General features: G+C 40.6%; 1 protein-coding gene across 7 annotated transcripts in view; it reads right to left on the bottom strand.

The window, feature by feature from the left end:
• Positions 1-15,277, bottom strand: part of DCUN1D4 (defective in cullin neddylation 1 domain containing 4) — a 69,616-nt gene that overhangs the window by 21,884 nt on the left and 32,455 nt on the right. For all 7 annotated transcript variants that reach the window (XM_082638576.1, XM_082638578.1, XM_082638575.1 and 4 more), the window contains 2 exons: positions 8,398-8,468; positions 2,455-2,546 (listed from right to left, as the gene is read on the bottom strand). In XM_082638576.1, coding sequence (XP_082494702.1) covers positions 2,455-2,546; positions 8,398-8,468 — 163 coding nt within the window. The remainder of the gene's footprint in view (positions 1-2,454; positions 2,547-8,397; positions 8,469-15,277) is intronic.

Raw genomic sequence — 15,277 nt, 5'->3', positions numbered from 1 at the left:
GGACTACTTTCCATCTTTAGAGGACATAAAGGATTAGCCTCTGAGTTTTCTTATTTATTGGGTGCAAATACCTTATAAATACAAGTAGCATAAAGAGAAGTGACCTTATTACTTTTGGATATTTTGCCTGAACACTGCTTCCAAGCTCCTGCTCCAAATGGACTTTGTCTTGTTCATGGCTTTTGTTTCCCCAGGATCTAGAATTCTGTGCTTGGCACACCACTGCCACTCAAATATTTGCTGAACAAATGACGAATCTAGGGAGGCAGGAGCGAAAGGGGGAGGAAGTTCTTAAACCTTGAAATTGTACTATTTTTGAACTACAAAGAACCTTAAAGGTTATTGTGAGTAATCATCTTCACCTCACTGATGAGGAAACTAATCTCAGAGTTTCATCTCACAAAAGAAAGCAGATTCCTCAATTCCTTAACAGTGGATCAGGTTTGTTACTATACTGTAAATTGCGAGGGCCAAGTGGCAGCATTCTATGGGAATCCACCTGCCACTACCCGTGTCACACAAAGTGGCAAGCAGAGTTCTCCACAAAGAGCTTGTGGAGTGCCCCCCAGCCCATGAACATACACGTAGGCCTCTTCCAGGGAACTGCTTATTTCAATTCCCAGGCGACGCAATCCTCAAAACATGGGCAAGGCCTGGCACGGGGTAATATTCTTTTGTAAAGGCAAATGTAAAAACGAATCTAGAACTGTCCAAAAATGGATACCACACCCTCTTAAGACACACGAAACTGTGCCTGAAGAAATGCTGATGGTGCCTTCTCTAAAGCCATGAATAAAATCTTGATTTGGCTGTGCATTCATCATTACAAGGATACTTAAAAAGGAGCAGCCATCACGTGCCGGAAAGCAACAAAGGGAGGCAGCACGGAAAACAATGCAGGAGTTAGTAGGCTGAAAATTGTAAGGAGGTGTTTCCCTACATGACATACACAATTTTAGGAGATTCCAGAGACTTAACCCTAAAATTCTAGAGCATGCTGAGAGGAAAGCGTATCTGTAAAAGGGTGATTTGGCTTTTACCTAAAACGCACTTGTCATCAGACAATAGTTGTCAGAGAAAGAATGTGACTGAAGAATCAGAAGTTTTAGGTTTTCCTCCCATCCTACCACTTTCTTTCACAAATCACATACCCCTTCTAAGCCTCAGTTTCCCCATCTGTAAAATGTGCAGGGTAAAGCCTGATCTGCCTAGGTAGCCGTGAGGCTCAAATGAAAGAACAGTGAACAGGCCTCATAAAACTACTAAAGCACAATGAAAATGAAGCACTGTTACCAATGACAAAGGGACAGTGATATTGAAAGTTGACAAATTATGAAATTATTTAAATTAAACCATAAAACCATTTCAATTCCAATTTTAATCCAGTAAAAACTTAAGTCTATTATTCCTAGTTAAAGGAAAAAGAAAAAGAGAAGCCATTCAAGTACTTTAGATCAGTTACTATATTAAGAATTAGCACTTCCTCTTCAAATATCATTTGAAATGTTTCATCATCCACCTCAAGTGTATCTTTCAATGAGTAACAGAGAATGACAATTTGTTTTCTTGAGTGAAACTCTTAGCAAGCACACGCAGGTAAACACACACGCACAGACACACATGCATGTAAGCACGAAGTGAACACATAAAACCACTCATTTTTTTCCCTCAATTCTGGCCCAGGTAATATAAACAGAATCTTTATTATTATTATTTTTTTAATCACTAGAGTAATGAAGTTCTAACTTTGCCCAAAGCTAATATCAGAATATATCAAATAAAAGATATTGAATATCTTTACTTACAAGTTATACTTTACTCAACTTTTCTCACTAATTATAAACCAGATGCTAATACTTTGATTTTAAACCTGCGCTGTCCAATACGGTAGCCACTAGACACATGTGGCTACTGGGCACCTGAAATGCAGCTAATGAAGATTGAGATGTACCATAAATGTAAAATATACACCAGATTTTCAAGATTCAATATGAAAAAGAAGGTAAAACAGCTTTTAAAAATAATGGTTACATGTTGGGATGATAATATTTTGGATATTCTGGATTAAGTACAATATATTAAAATAAATTTTACCTGTTTCTTTTTACTTTTTTAAATGTGAGTATTAGAAATTTTTAAATTATATACGTGGCTCACATATATGAGAAAAGGATGGCCTATTTTTATTGAGCTGCTCTAAAGAATACTAAAATAAACGATATACATTTCATAAAAACTTTAATTTCTAAGATTCATCCGTTATAGCCCTCCTCATCGTAGGAAAATGGGGCTTGGTCTTCACCCCTATGCACAGGTGAAGGCTGCCCAGATCCCCTGGCGGTCCTCCAGTCACCCAAGCCAGGCTTGAGGAGACCCCAGGGGGAAGGCAGGCAGCCAGGGGAGGGCAAGGACACCCACCCCCAACCCTTGCCCCAGGGTAGCCTCAGGACTTACTGTAGAGACGTCATTCCTTTTAACCATTCCTGTAGAGTAAAATAACCCATGTTTTGTGCATCCAATTTCCAAGCTAGGACGAGCATAACTACCTGTTTAAAACAAAAACAAAACAAAACAAAGCAGAAAGACCAATCAAATAAGGAGGACAGACCTCGGTAATTAAATACATTAACATCAGCCAAATGCTTCGGTTCACAGTAGTTTAGTCACTGAAATATGAACAAGGTAACTTCAAAAATGAGTTCTAGTTTGGCAAACATCTAAAAAGTTTGATAATTCAGTCTGCTGACAAGGGTTTGGAGGAACATGACTTCTTATGCCTGATGGTGGAAGTGTAAAGCCATTAACCTCTCCTGAGGGCAGTTCTGCAGTATGTATCAAAACTGAAACCAGCAGTTCCACCTATGGAAAGTTATCTCATAGATACACCTGCACATATACACAAAGCTGTATAGTCAACAAGACTGACTACAGTACTATTTGTAGTAGCAGAAGACTGAAAACAACCAAACATCTACTAATAAGGGACTACTTAAATACTTCTTTGCTAAACACATTCCATACGAAAGAATACTATGTCACCACTGAGACAAATGAAGTGGAGCCATCAGTACAAATATGGAACAGTTGCCAAGATTTATTAAGTGAAAATGAAAAGAGTGAGGTGCAGAACAGAGTGTTAAAAACCCAAACGGCTGGCCTTCCCTGGTGGCGCAGTGGTTGAGAGTCCGCCTGCTGTTGCAGGGGACATGGGTTCGTGCCCCGGTCCGGGAAGATCCCACGTGCTGCGGAGCGGCTGGGCCCGTGAGCCATGGCCACTGAGCCTGCGCGTCCGGAGCCTGTGCTCCGCGATGGGAGAGGCCACACAGTGAGAGGCCCGCATACTGCAAAAAAAAACAAACAAAAAAAAACCCAAACGGTAGGTGGTGGGACACGGACAGTGGACTCGATGTTTGTGAGTTCAACTACATACACTGGGGAAATGATTTTAAAGTAGTCCAACACTCCACTTCGATAGCAATAGCACTGTGCCTGCAGTGAGCACAGGATGAGCGGACAATCACTCAATCACTTCTAGTGGGGCGCCATCCTTGCTTTCATCAGTGCATCTTCTGAAACTGGGCAGACATAAGGAACTGTGTGACAACTAGGGTTTTTGGCACCACTTGTCGCTTCTTCACTCAGCTGCTTTAGAGAAAAGGTGGCATCGAGACAGTGATGGTGAGTTTAATAAATACCTAAAGGTATAAAAGACAAAATTACATTTCCAAGATGCCTCCAACTGCAAGCTCTCCAGGGCTCTTACACCGGGACAGAGCTGAGGCCGCCTGGATTGGGGGATGAGGAGGAAGCTCTCCCATCCTGTCTACCTCAAAGACCCAAGACAAGGTGAGGGGTAACTAAAAAAGAAAGTATGCCACTCCTAGAGAGGTAAAGAAGAGGGACAGGGCCTTCCTAGGACCGTCCTAGGAAGCTTTGCCACTCTGCAAGGCTGGCTATCTCTGGACAGTCATTCACACAAAAGGGAACCCGAATACAAAAGGGGAGCTCACACATACACTGCTGAATGGCTATATATCCATTTGTTGTAATAAAAAAAAAGAAGGCAATGGGAAGAAAATAAATGTTTCTGTATACAGTTGGCCGGGGACTAGCATACTCTGCATTTGGCAGTTAATCTGATTTCTTTACCCAGGACCTAAATGCTTCATTTCAACTAACAGAAGAACTGCCCCAAACCATTAAACTACAATCCATGTGCCCAAATGGGTCAGAGGGTGGTGACAGTGAAAGGAATCAGGGTGACATAACATAAAAAAATGAGGCATGGGGCTTCCCTGGTGGCGCAGTGGTTGAGAATCTGCGTGCTAATGCAGGGGACACGGGTTCGAGCCCTGGTCTGGGAGGATCCCACATGCCGCGGAGCAACTAGGCCCATGAGCCACAACTACTGAGCCTGCGCGTCTAGAGCCTGTGCTCCGCAACAAGAGAGGCCGTGACAGTGAGAGGCCCACGCACCACGATGAAGAGTGGCCCCCGCTTGCCATACCTAGAGAAAGCCCTCACACGGAAACGAAGACCCAACACAGCAAAAATAAATAAAATAAATTAATAAACTCCTACGCCCAACATCTTCAAAAAAAAAAGAAAAAAGAAAAAAAAAAATGAGGCAAGCCAAGACATGGAAGCAACCTAAATGTCCATCGACAGATGAATGGAGAAAGAAGATGTGGTACATATAGATAATGGAATACTACTCAGCCATAAAAAAGAATGAAATAATGCTGTTTTCAGCAACATGGATGGACCTGGAGATCATCATACTAAGTGAAGTAAGTCAGACAGAGAAAGACAAATATCATGTGATATCACTTATATATGGAATCTAAAGTATGACACCAATGAACCTATCTATGAAGCAGAAACAGATTCACAGACACAGAGAGCAGACTTACAGCTACCAAAGGGGAAAGGCGGGGGCAGGGAGGGGTAAATTAGGAGTTTGGGATTAACATATACACACTACTATATATAAAATAGATCATCAACAAGGACCTACTGTATAGCACAGGGAACTCTACTCAGTATTCTGTAATAAACTACATGGGAAAAGAATCTGAAAAAGAATAGATACATGTATGTGTACAACTGAATCACTCTGCTGTACACCTGAAACTAACACAATGTTGTAAATCAACTATACCCCAATATAAAATAAAAATTTTAAAAAAAGGAGCATCAACATATTTTTAGGCTGTTATCCCTGAAAATGAATCAAAAAATACAATTTCACACCTGCCTCATATTATTTTTTGTAATAGAACCAAAGTTTATAAAATCCCAAACAACAACAAAATGCAAAAAGCATAACACTCCCCACCATAATGAGGCAAGCAGCCACTCAGAAATCACTTTAGATGATTTAACTAGGCCCTGAGAGCCAAAAGGCACATGAAGGACTCCAGAACAACAGCATTCAGGAGGTTCAGAAGGTCTGTCCTTTCAACTGCCAATGAGCTCATTTGTAGACTAAAAATCTCCAGCTTTGTTTAATTTATAACTGGAAGATTAATGCAAAGCTTTCTCTTGGTGCTGACTTTATGGTTTTCTACTTTGGAGATTAGTATCAGTGAGAACCCAGTAAATCTTTAGGACATATCAATCAAATATCAATTCAATCAGTACTTACCCATTTTTTTTAAGTCACTAGGTTTTTTAGATTTTAAAAATCTAGATTACTAGGTAGATAACTAGAACTGATAAGTGAACCTATTTTTCTACATATTATGCACATCACCACAAAACACGATTGTTAAATTGGTTAGTAAATGGTGACTTAAGAGACCAGGGGCCTACTAGGAAGGATTTTCCAAAAAGAAGGTGTTACATGTTCTTCAAACTATTCACACATTAGTGGATTTTCTCCTCATCCCTCAGCTTTTCTTGGAACTCTGACTCCTATGTATCTATTTACATATTTTCTAATTCAAACTTCGTATGTTCTCAAACATTATCTATACTCAATCCTCTATCAGAAGGATTAAAAAATTCCACATAAATACCTGTTAAGTTAAAAAAAAAACCCGTTATGGTAAAGGAACACACATACAAGTATGCACGTAATGTGGCCAAACAGCCAAAGCAGATATTCACAATGAGTACTTCTTTACAAACAGACCTTTCCCTAGCACAGCTAAAAAGGAAGCTAGCTACTTAAAGGATTTTGCTGTTACCTTAGTAAATGGAAGTTGAACTGAATTTTACAAGCCTGCTTAAATTTCATAAGCTATAAATATCAGGCAAGGTGAGGGTTTTAAATACTTTAAAGTGCTCACTCATCAATGCAGACAAGCCTCTAAAAAACTATTTTTGTGCCGGTTTTTCAAACAATTTCTGAAACTGGGATGTATCCACAATGGATGGCTTATCAGAATTTACTTAACAACATTTTTCCTTTTTAGTGATGAATAAAATAATAAAAATTCTATTAGTGGCATCTTAGAATTGAAGTACAGGAATCAATACTTTGGAATAATAGTCTAAATTCAGTCGTTCAATCTTCTATGTGATTCAACATTTCAAGACTATTTCTACTGCTACAGAAATAGAGAACCAAAGACTCATAATTGCCAAAAAACGATAATAACAGTAGCTATTTTTTTATTGAGTACTGGTATTTGGGGCTGAGGAACTTTAAAGAGCTGGGCCTCCCTGTTTTCTCGGTTAGAATCAGTGTCAGCACTCCTCCCACCTGACAGGCCTTTCTGGCCCTGAGTAGATGCCCACCTGATCCCTCTCACACTGGCGGCCTGATGCCTCCCAGCCTCCCCACCATTGGGCCCTGCTACCCACCCCTTTGATCACATGCTGATTACTGTCCCCTGGGTGGAACCTCTGGATCTCCTCTCAGGCCCAGCTCACTCTCGCCCCTTTTACACTACTGTCCAGAAAACACTGCCAACCTTGGCCCAGCCCGTCAGAAAACTTCCTTCTTAAAGTCCGTGAAATGTTTTTGTCTGTCTATGACCAGGCTATGGACTAGATCAGGCAAAATACTACTGACCTAGCTGTCCCCAAACCTCTGTACCAAACTCAATAATTTATCAAGACACCTGAACTAGATTACATTAAAATAAAAATACAAGACTAAAATCCATGTAGTAAGTTAAAGACAGTCCAAAGGCTCTTTAGAAAATTTACAGTGTTACTGGGGCGGGGGGGAGTGGGGAGGATGGAGGCATAGAAATGGTAACAAAAAAAAATTTTTTTTAATTAATTAATTTGTTTTTATTTTTGGCTGCGTTGCGTCTTCATTGCTGTGCATGGGCTTTCTCTAGTTGTAGTGAGCAGGGGCTACTCTTTGTTGCGGTGCGTGGGCTTCTCTTGTTGCGGAGCACGGGCTCTAGGCACACGGGCTTCAGTAGTTGTGGCTCGCGGGCTCAGCAGTTGTGGCTCGCGGGCTCTAGAGTGCAGGCTCAGTAGTTGTGGCGCATGGGCTTAGTTGTTCTGTGGCATGTGGGATCTTCCCGGGCCAGGGGTCGAACCCATGTCCCCTGCATTGGCAGGCGGATTCTTAACCACTGCGTCACCAGGGAAGCCCAACAAAATTTTTTTAAAGAAAAAAGTGTGACGTCTCGAAGAGCATGATATGCATGGGTACCAGATATCTCACCAACAGTCTGAATGAAAGGGATGATCCCTTGAGAGCTCTTCCAGAGCATAAATTCATTTAGGATATAAGAGGTATTTGTTAAGTTGGAGGCTGATGTAATATTAAACTGCATAGTTAATGAGTCAGAGCATTTGTATGTTTCATTTTGCAGTAAGACAAATGTGGGAATAGGAAAAAATATTCAAAAATAACATGATGATAAGAATTATGCAAAAATAATGAAGCATATAAAAAAACTTCTAATTAAATGTTTTAAAGGAAATATTTAGGGGCTTTACACTAAAAAGCAATCACTTTCTGAGCTAAGTTCACCTGGAAGTGAAGGAACTGTGAAAAAACCTTTTTAATTATAACCTATTCAAAACTCTTATGAATAATTAATTATTCAAAGTCCTGGACAAACTCTACATTAGGCTGGAACAACTACGGAGGGGGACAAAGATACACAAAGCCCTCAGTCCCCCAGTCCCCAGTTATCCGTCATGGTAGGCACACATGCCCACGCCACTTTTTAAACATCTAGTTTAATTACTTTATTAATGTACCTTTTAGAGACAAGAAATTAAATGAGAGAAAAAAATGACTGACTGTAGTTACACCATACCAATTGCAAAAAAACTTTTGCTTACAAACCAATTTAGAATTGGAACTTATTTCTTAGATTGCCTCATAAAAACTAATGCACCCTTACTTCTTCATTGTTGCTTTATTTGCCAAGAGACAAAATCAGATCAACTGATCTACCCAAATTAGCAAGTTAGACTTACATTTTCTGGTTCAACACCAATGTCTTCACAAAATTTCTCCATGCCTTCGGGACCTACAACATCATCAGTACCTGTGATGAAATGCAATTTACAGAAATTAAATCTAACCATGTACATACACTATTACTACTATAGTAGTATTATACTGTTAAAATACTTATTATTAAAGTAAACTTAGATCAAATAACACTTAAAGACCATAAATCCTTTCTGAAGGAAGAAATCACCAAGAATATATTGAAAAATATTCTAGAATTTCAGTTCTATCTTTAAAGGACTCTGTTCTGCACAGTCATTTAATTCAGTTTATGGCTTCAACCTGTGGACAGATGGACACATAATTTATGTCTAAAGATAAGGCTACAGGCATTCAATTCCTGTTCTTTAAAGTAGCTTAAATCTCTACTCTTAGTTTGGTAATAATTTCAACACATACAATAATTTTTGGAAACACAGCAAAGAACCACCTAATATTCTTTTAAAAATTAACTGGGAGATAACATAATTGTTTCTTTTACACAGAAAAAAAAGCAAGCAGTCTTCTTGTTCTAGACAAGGCAATAACCCCTTTCTTCACATTCCACGTTATCTCTGTTTCTTCCTGAAAGAACGGTCCACATGTCCCAGCTCCACTGTAGCCCCCATTCGTTCTTCAACCACTGCAATCTGGTTTTTGCTCATCTCCCTCCACTGCAACTCTTCTTGCCAAGGTCACCAATAAACTCCTAATCGCCACATCCAGTAGACACAGTCAATCTTTATTTTATGTGGCTTCTCTGTGGTAGCTGAGATTATCCTCCTGTAGCGTCTCAACGGGGGCACCACCAGAAATAGAAACTGAGGCATCATCCTGGAGTCCCCCCTTCTCCTACATTCTCCAGAGCCAATCAGTTACCAAGTGTGCTGCCAATCTTATTTTCCAAATATTTCTTAACTGCACTGACCTGTTCAGATGTCATTCTCTCACTTAGATGACCACAGCAGTCTCCTCAGGATCTCCCTAATTCCAGAGCCTCATCCCCCTCGGACCCATCCCTTACAAAGCCACCTGGAGGGTCCACCTCAAACACAAACTCCTTCGATTTTAAGTTCCCTACTACCTACGGATAAAGTCCAAAGTCTCTGGCATATCAAATAAGGTTCTCTATGATCTACTGTGTCCCTTCCTCTTCAGCCTCATAGCTTTCCACCTTCATATCAAGTTTCTTGGAAATAAAAGAATCAAATAGATACTGCTGAATGAACAAAAATTAAGATCCAGAAACACCTACCCATTGTTTGCTATGCACACACATCCTGACACATACCCAACGCAGTACTAACTCTTTGTGGCCTCAGCCCATCTCCCTCTCCCCTCCCACCATCTTCCCATGCCAGCTTCTTCAATCTTTAAGACAGGAACCACACAGGCAGTCCTCCCAATCTCCCCACCCCCAGCAGTGGAGGCTGGGTCAGGCAGTCTTGTGTGACCCTGTGCAATGCTAGGAATGCTTTTCTCACATTTGCATTAAGTCCCAACTCATATGCCTTTCCTTCTAAGTTCCTCAAGTGTAAGAGCTATTTATTCTTTAAAAAAAAAAAAAATTATTTATTTGGTTGCATTGGGTCTTAGTTGTGGCACACAGTATCTTTTACTTACGACATGTGGGATCTAGTTCCCTGACCAGGGATCAAACCTGGGCCCCCTGCATTGGGAGCACAGAGTCTTAGCCACTGGACCACACAAGAATCACTCTACAATCTTCCATAGCCTTCAGATCTAGCAAGCTGCCAAGACCAGCAGGATCCACCATCTGAAAATGTCTCAGTTTCATTCAAATATTATCTACTGGGCACACCCTGGAGCGATGCACCATAGAAGGGGCTAAAGAGGAGTAATCCATGGTCCTTGCCCTCCAGGAAGGGAGACAAAGCATAAGAGTAATTTCAATACAGTAATAACTAGATCACAATAAAAGTGTAAGGTGGTTGTTCTCAACAAAGGGTGACCATTAAAATCACCTTGGACAGTCTCGTGTCACTTTTCTGCTTCTAATCCTTGGCTTCCCCTGAAGTCCAAACTCAGGCTCTTCCACATAATCTAGCCAGAGCAAATACTTTTTCTGCATGTGTTGTTTTCCTTTTAATCAGAAATGTGTTACTTTGTTACAAAGTTTTATTTCACATATTCAACTTTGTTACCTTTTTCTGGGACTTTCTTTTTTCTCCTTTTATTTTACATGTTTTCCTATGAATTCTTAATTTTTTAATCTTAATTATGGAGGGAAAATCAAATAAAAGTTTACTTAATTTTTAACTTAGTTTTTTGGGCAACATTAATACATGAACATGATATAAAATTTCATTTAAAAGTAAAACTGATAATAAAAATGTTAAAAAAGCAAAAGTTTCCCCCTAACTTCTCTCTACTCCCCAGAGACGACCACTTATTAAAGAATTTCTGGGACTTCCCTGGTGGTCCAGTGGTAAAGAATCCGCCTTCCAATGCAGGGGACACAGGTTCGATCCCTGGTCAGGGAACTAAAATCCCACATGCTGCGGAGCAACTAAGCCAGCGCGCCACAACTACCGAGCCCACGTGCCTCAACCAGACAGCCCACGTGTTGCAAACTACAGAGCCCATAAATAAATAAAAGAATTTCTTTAAGAACCCTTCCCCAAATAAGCCATTTTATAAATTCTACCTGCAGAATATATATACATATTTATTTAGTTTTTCAGGCAATTCTCTTTGGCTTTCCAGGTACACAACAATTCAATCATTTCACCTTCAATGAATGATCATTTTTGCCTCCTCCTTTCCTGTATTCATGCCCCTTCTTTCTTTCTCCTACCTAACAGCATTAGTTAATAACTCCCAAAACGATGGCAAATAAGAAGAGTGAGAGTGGGCATCTTTATCTCATTCTTGACTCAAATGAAAATACAGTTAGCATTTTATCACTTGGGTTTGAGTGTGCACAGCCCCGCATGTGGGCACTCATGTGTATATTACACAAACGATATATGAAGACATTCACATGATGAAATGTTCAAATAAAGAAGTCCAAGTAAAATAGAGTAAAAAGAGAAAGACTGCCTTCTTCCTTTCCTTACGAGACAGGCATGTATCCTCCCAGACCTTTTTGCTGTGTATTTATGTATGTACAAATATACAGTGAAATGTAGCCCTGAATTTGTTTATCTATACACATGGGTTCATACTGTACCTATAAATTCTACACCTTGCTTTTTTCACCAACTGTGTCTGATAATCTTCCTGTGAGAGCACCTAGCTGACATACTTTACATTACCCCCCTGTAGGTGACTGTGTGTGTGTGTATCCCATGTTTCATCGTTCTTTTCCTCATTCCACTACTGTAAAGTATTTAGGCTGTGACATTAAAGAGTAATTATTCTCATATGGAAGTATCCATCTATTACTATTTTGCTAAGACGTTTGGTTGTAGGAACAGATGACTCTTTGGTATCTACTGATAGGACTCATTGGCAGGTGGCTGCACAGAGCTGAAAAAAAAAAAGGTACTTTATAATCTTAAAAAAATTTGTCTTTGGCTTCTATTCTTCGTGATTTAAAAAAGCTCTCTTACTGCAACCTATTCTTGAGCCTGGCAAGTCACCTGCCCTTCCCCTGCCTGTGCACAGGGCCCTGGGGTCTCCCAGCTGGCTGTCCCACTCACACCCCCTCCAACCTGGCCTCCTCTCCCTGCCAGTGCTCATTACAATGACGATGCTTCTCATTTGTTTGTCTGTTTGCCACACCAGAAAACAAGCTCTGAGTACAGTGCTTCTGTCATCCACACACCAGAGCCTGGCACACAGCAGGCCCTCAAAGGTTGGCTGAGGTACACTGGGCAGTGGTAAACATTAAGTTAGCCATGCTTTTTTCTTTTTTCCACATTTTATGTGATGCCATTGTCATGTTACTTATATACACATGCACCTGTGTATTTGAAAAGAGCAAGGTTTTAACAATATGATCTGCAATGGCATGACTCACATTACTTTAATATTTTATCCTAAAAATATTAAATATAGCTTATCAGTCAACATTACTTAAAGGTTACCCAGAATCCTGATATCTACAACAACTTTTCCTTTCTTCTCATTATCATTCCCATGTACACATTTAGATCTATTTGTAATCGCGTTGTTCATTGGGACTATGGGTATATTTACACTAGATTATCATTTTACCTGTAGAATTGAACAATCTTAATCTAATAAATAGGCCACTGGTTAACACAAAGTGGATTAAAAGTAGGTTTGAGGGAGATGGTTTAAAAGCTATAGAATGCCCTGGTGAAAGATACTAGAGGTACATTTAGAAGGCGGATGTACTGACAATAATCTAGAAAAAAGTGGTCCTCCCACTTTCACTGCCATTTTAAGCAGGGGCCCCTAACTAAATACACATAACCCTTTCATGAGAGCCCAAGATGCTCGTGGCAGAATTTCCATAATCACACCATGCTGCATCTCTGGGGCAAACGGGGCCACACTGTCTCCTTTGCCAAGAAACCTTTGTCAGCAAAACCTTTGTCTCCTTTGTCACTTGGCACCTACTCCTGGTTCCAAATCTCACTTTGGTAAACCAAGAAACAATTCTGCTATAGAACCTAATCGAAAGTAGAGATGAAGGGCCTACAGTCAGGATTTGTAGAACTTTTATGACCTACATGTGTGAGCTTCAGTGTGACTCTGAAATGCTGGCACTTGTGTATCTGGTCTCATCTCTTACTCTTAGATATATTTCAGAAAGTGGAAGTTATTAGATAAATCATTTATGTAAAACTGGTTATTTTAATGAAAAGAAATGGGATTCCAGTTTCAGACGGAGGTCTCAATAAGACACTCCCCCAATCTTGCCCCCAGCAATCCTTTCTAAAGTCACAGAGGACTCAAGAACCAAAGTACAAAAAGGAGTAAGCCTATAACCACAGAGAACAGGACAAGAGCCCCAGTGGAGAGCATTTCATTTATTAAATCTCTGAGAATCAGAAACTGAGTTGACAGGGATTTAAAAAGGTGAGAAGCTGCAGCACAGGATGTGCAAAAGAGGGCTGGGAGTAACTGGCCAGGCAGGAGCTGGGAGGAGCTGGGCTCAGGCTAAAGGAGTGCAGAGGACAGAGCGCAGAGCACAGGGCAAGCGTGGAACTGAGGACTCTGGAAAGAACTAAGGTCCATCTGTGTAGCACAACTGCAGCACCAAGACCCCTACCACCCTCCACTGCACTCCAGATTCAGTGCAGGGAGTCAACCAAAAGCAGGTGGCTCTCTCCGAGGGAAGAGGAGCACAGTGAGGGGGGGAAGGCCCTCACCCTAGCACAGGGGGCCCACGGCCTCACTGTCTGCTCCCACAGACTTGCCCAGAGCACAACCTTCCAGGGACTTCTCGCCATGCATTTTTCTTGAATAATACTTATCTTCGGTTTTTATTCATGTAGTTGGGATATTAAAAAATGAGGACTTCCCTGGTGGCACAGTGATGAAGAATCCGCCTGCCAATGCAGGGGACACAGGTTCGAGCCCTGGTCCGGGAAGATCCCACATGTCGCGGAGCAACTAAGCCCGCGCGCCACAACTACTGAGCCTGCGCTCTAGAGCCCGTGCTCCACAACAAAGAGAAGCCACCACAATGAGAAGCCTGCGCACCGCAAAGAAGAGTAGCCCCCCGCTCACCGCAACTAGAGAAAAGCCCACGCCCAGCAACGAAGACCCAATGCAGTCAAAAATTAATTAATTAATTAATTTTTGAAAAAAGAAAGCAGGTGCCAGTTGTTCTCAGTTTCAAGCTATTTTCCCTGATAAAATACAAAAAAAGAAAGCAAAAAAAAAAAAAAAAAAAAGGAAAGGTGAGGGCATTAATAAAAATAGGGATAGCCACACCCACATAAACTTCTCACAGTGATGAAATCCCAAGGAACCACCTGGCAGGGGCCTCAAGGAACCTAAAGAATGTGGCTTAATCTTTATCCCAAATGTCACCTTTCTGAGCCAGAGAAAAGCAAACAAGAAGGAAAACTGTACCTTGCTTCCTTTTAAAAGAAAACAGAAGTGTGGCTTTTACTATGGAAAAATTCATATTTGCTTATAAAGGAAGACACAAAAATATCAAAATAGCTGTGCTATGGTGGTGGGATTTAGTATACTTTTTCTGTTTAAACTTTCCTTTTTATAATATATTTCATAACAATAAATGTGAACCAATATGAGGAAGCAAGAGATCTTCATAATCAAAGTGATATGAACATGAGAAAACGTTCCATCATTCAGACCCAAGTACTGAACACTTGGAAACGTGCTAGCCACTTTCACAAAATGTCTTCAAGAGACTCATGTTCTCAAGACCTAAAAACAGATAAATTCTAATACTATGTTAGTGTCTGTACCATGTCTCTGTGCCCTGCAAACAAAATCCAGCTCAAACTAGTTCAAGTAATGAAAGAGAATTCACTAGAAGGATATTGGGGTAGCTCACAAAAATCCAAAAAACTACAGGAATCAGGATCGCATCCTTTCAAGTCTACCACCAGAAGAGAAAGATGCTCTTCTCCCAGCTTCAATCTGAAAACCCTAGGAAATTTTATCTGATTGTCCTGACCTGGGTTACCTGGCAGCCCCTGGAAAAATCTCTGTGGCCAAAGGGGCAAGACTTTTATCAGAAAAAGGGTAGGGTAGGGGTAGGAGGCAAACACTGGCCCCAGGAGGAATCCTCATTTTGATACCCAATAAAAGGGTATCAAAACCAGTTATGAACAATGTCCTTCCTGTAAGAGTACAAAGAAGGCTATTAAGCTAAGTAAGCTAAGAGATGCATAGCAGCTTGTCATATGGAAAAGTGGAGAAAAACACTCCAGGCAAAGGGATGGCACTGAG

The sequence above is a fragment of the Mesoplodon mirus genome (assembly GCF_964341445.2).
Source record: "Mesoplodon mirus genome assembly, chromosome: 2".
Taxonomy (NCBI): Eukaryota; Metazoa; Chordata; class Mammalia; order Artiodactyla; family Ziphiidae; genus Mesoplodon; species Mesoplodon mirus.
This window is presented reverse-complemented; position numbering and strand designations above follow the sequence as displayed.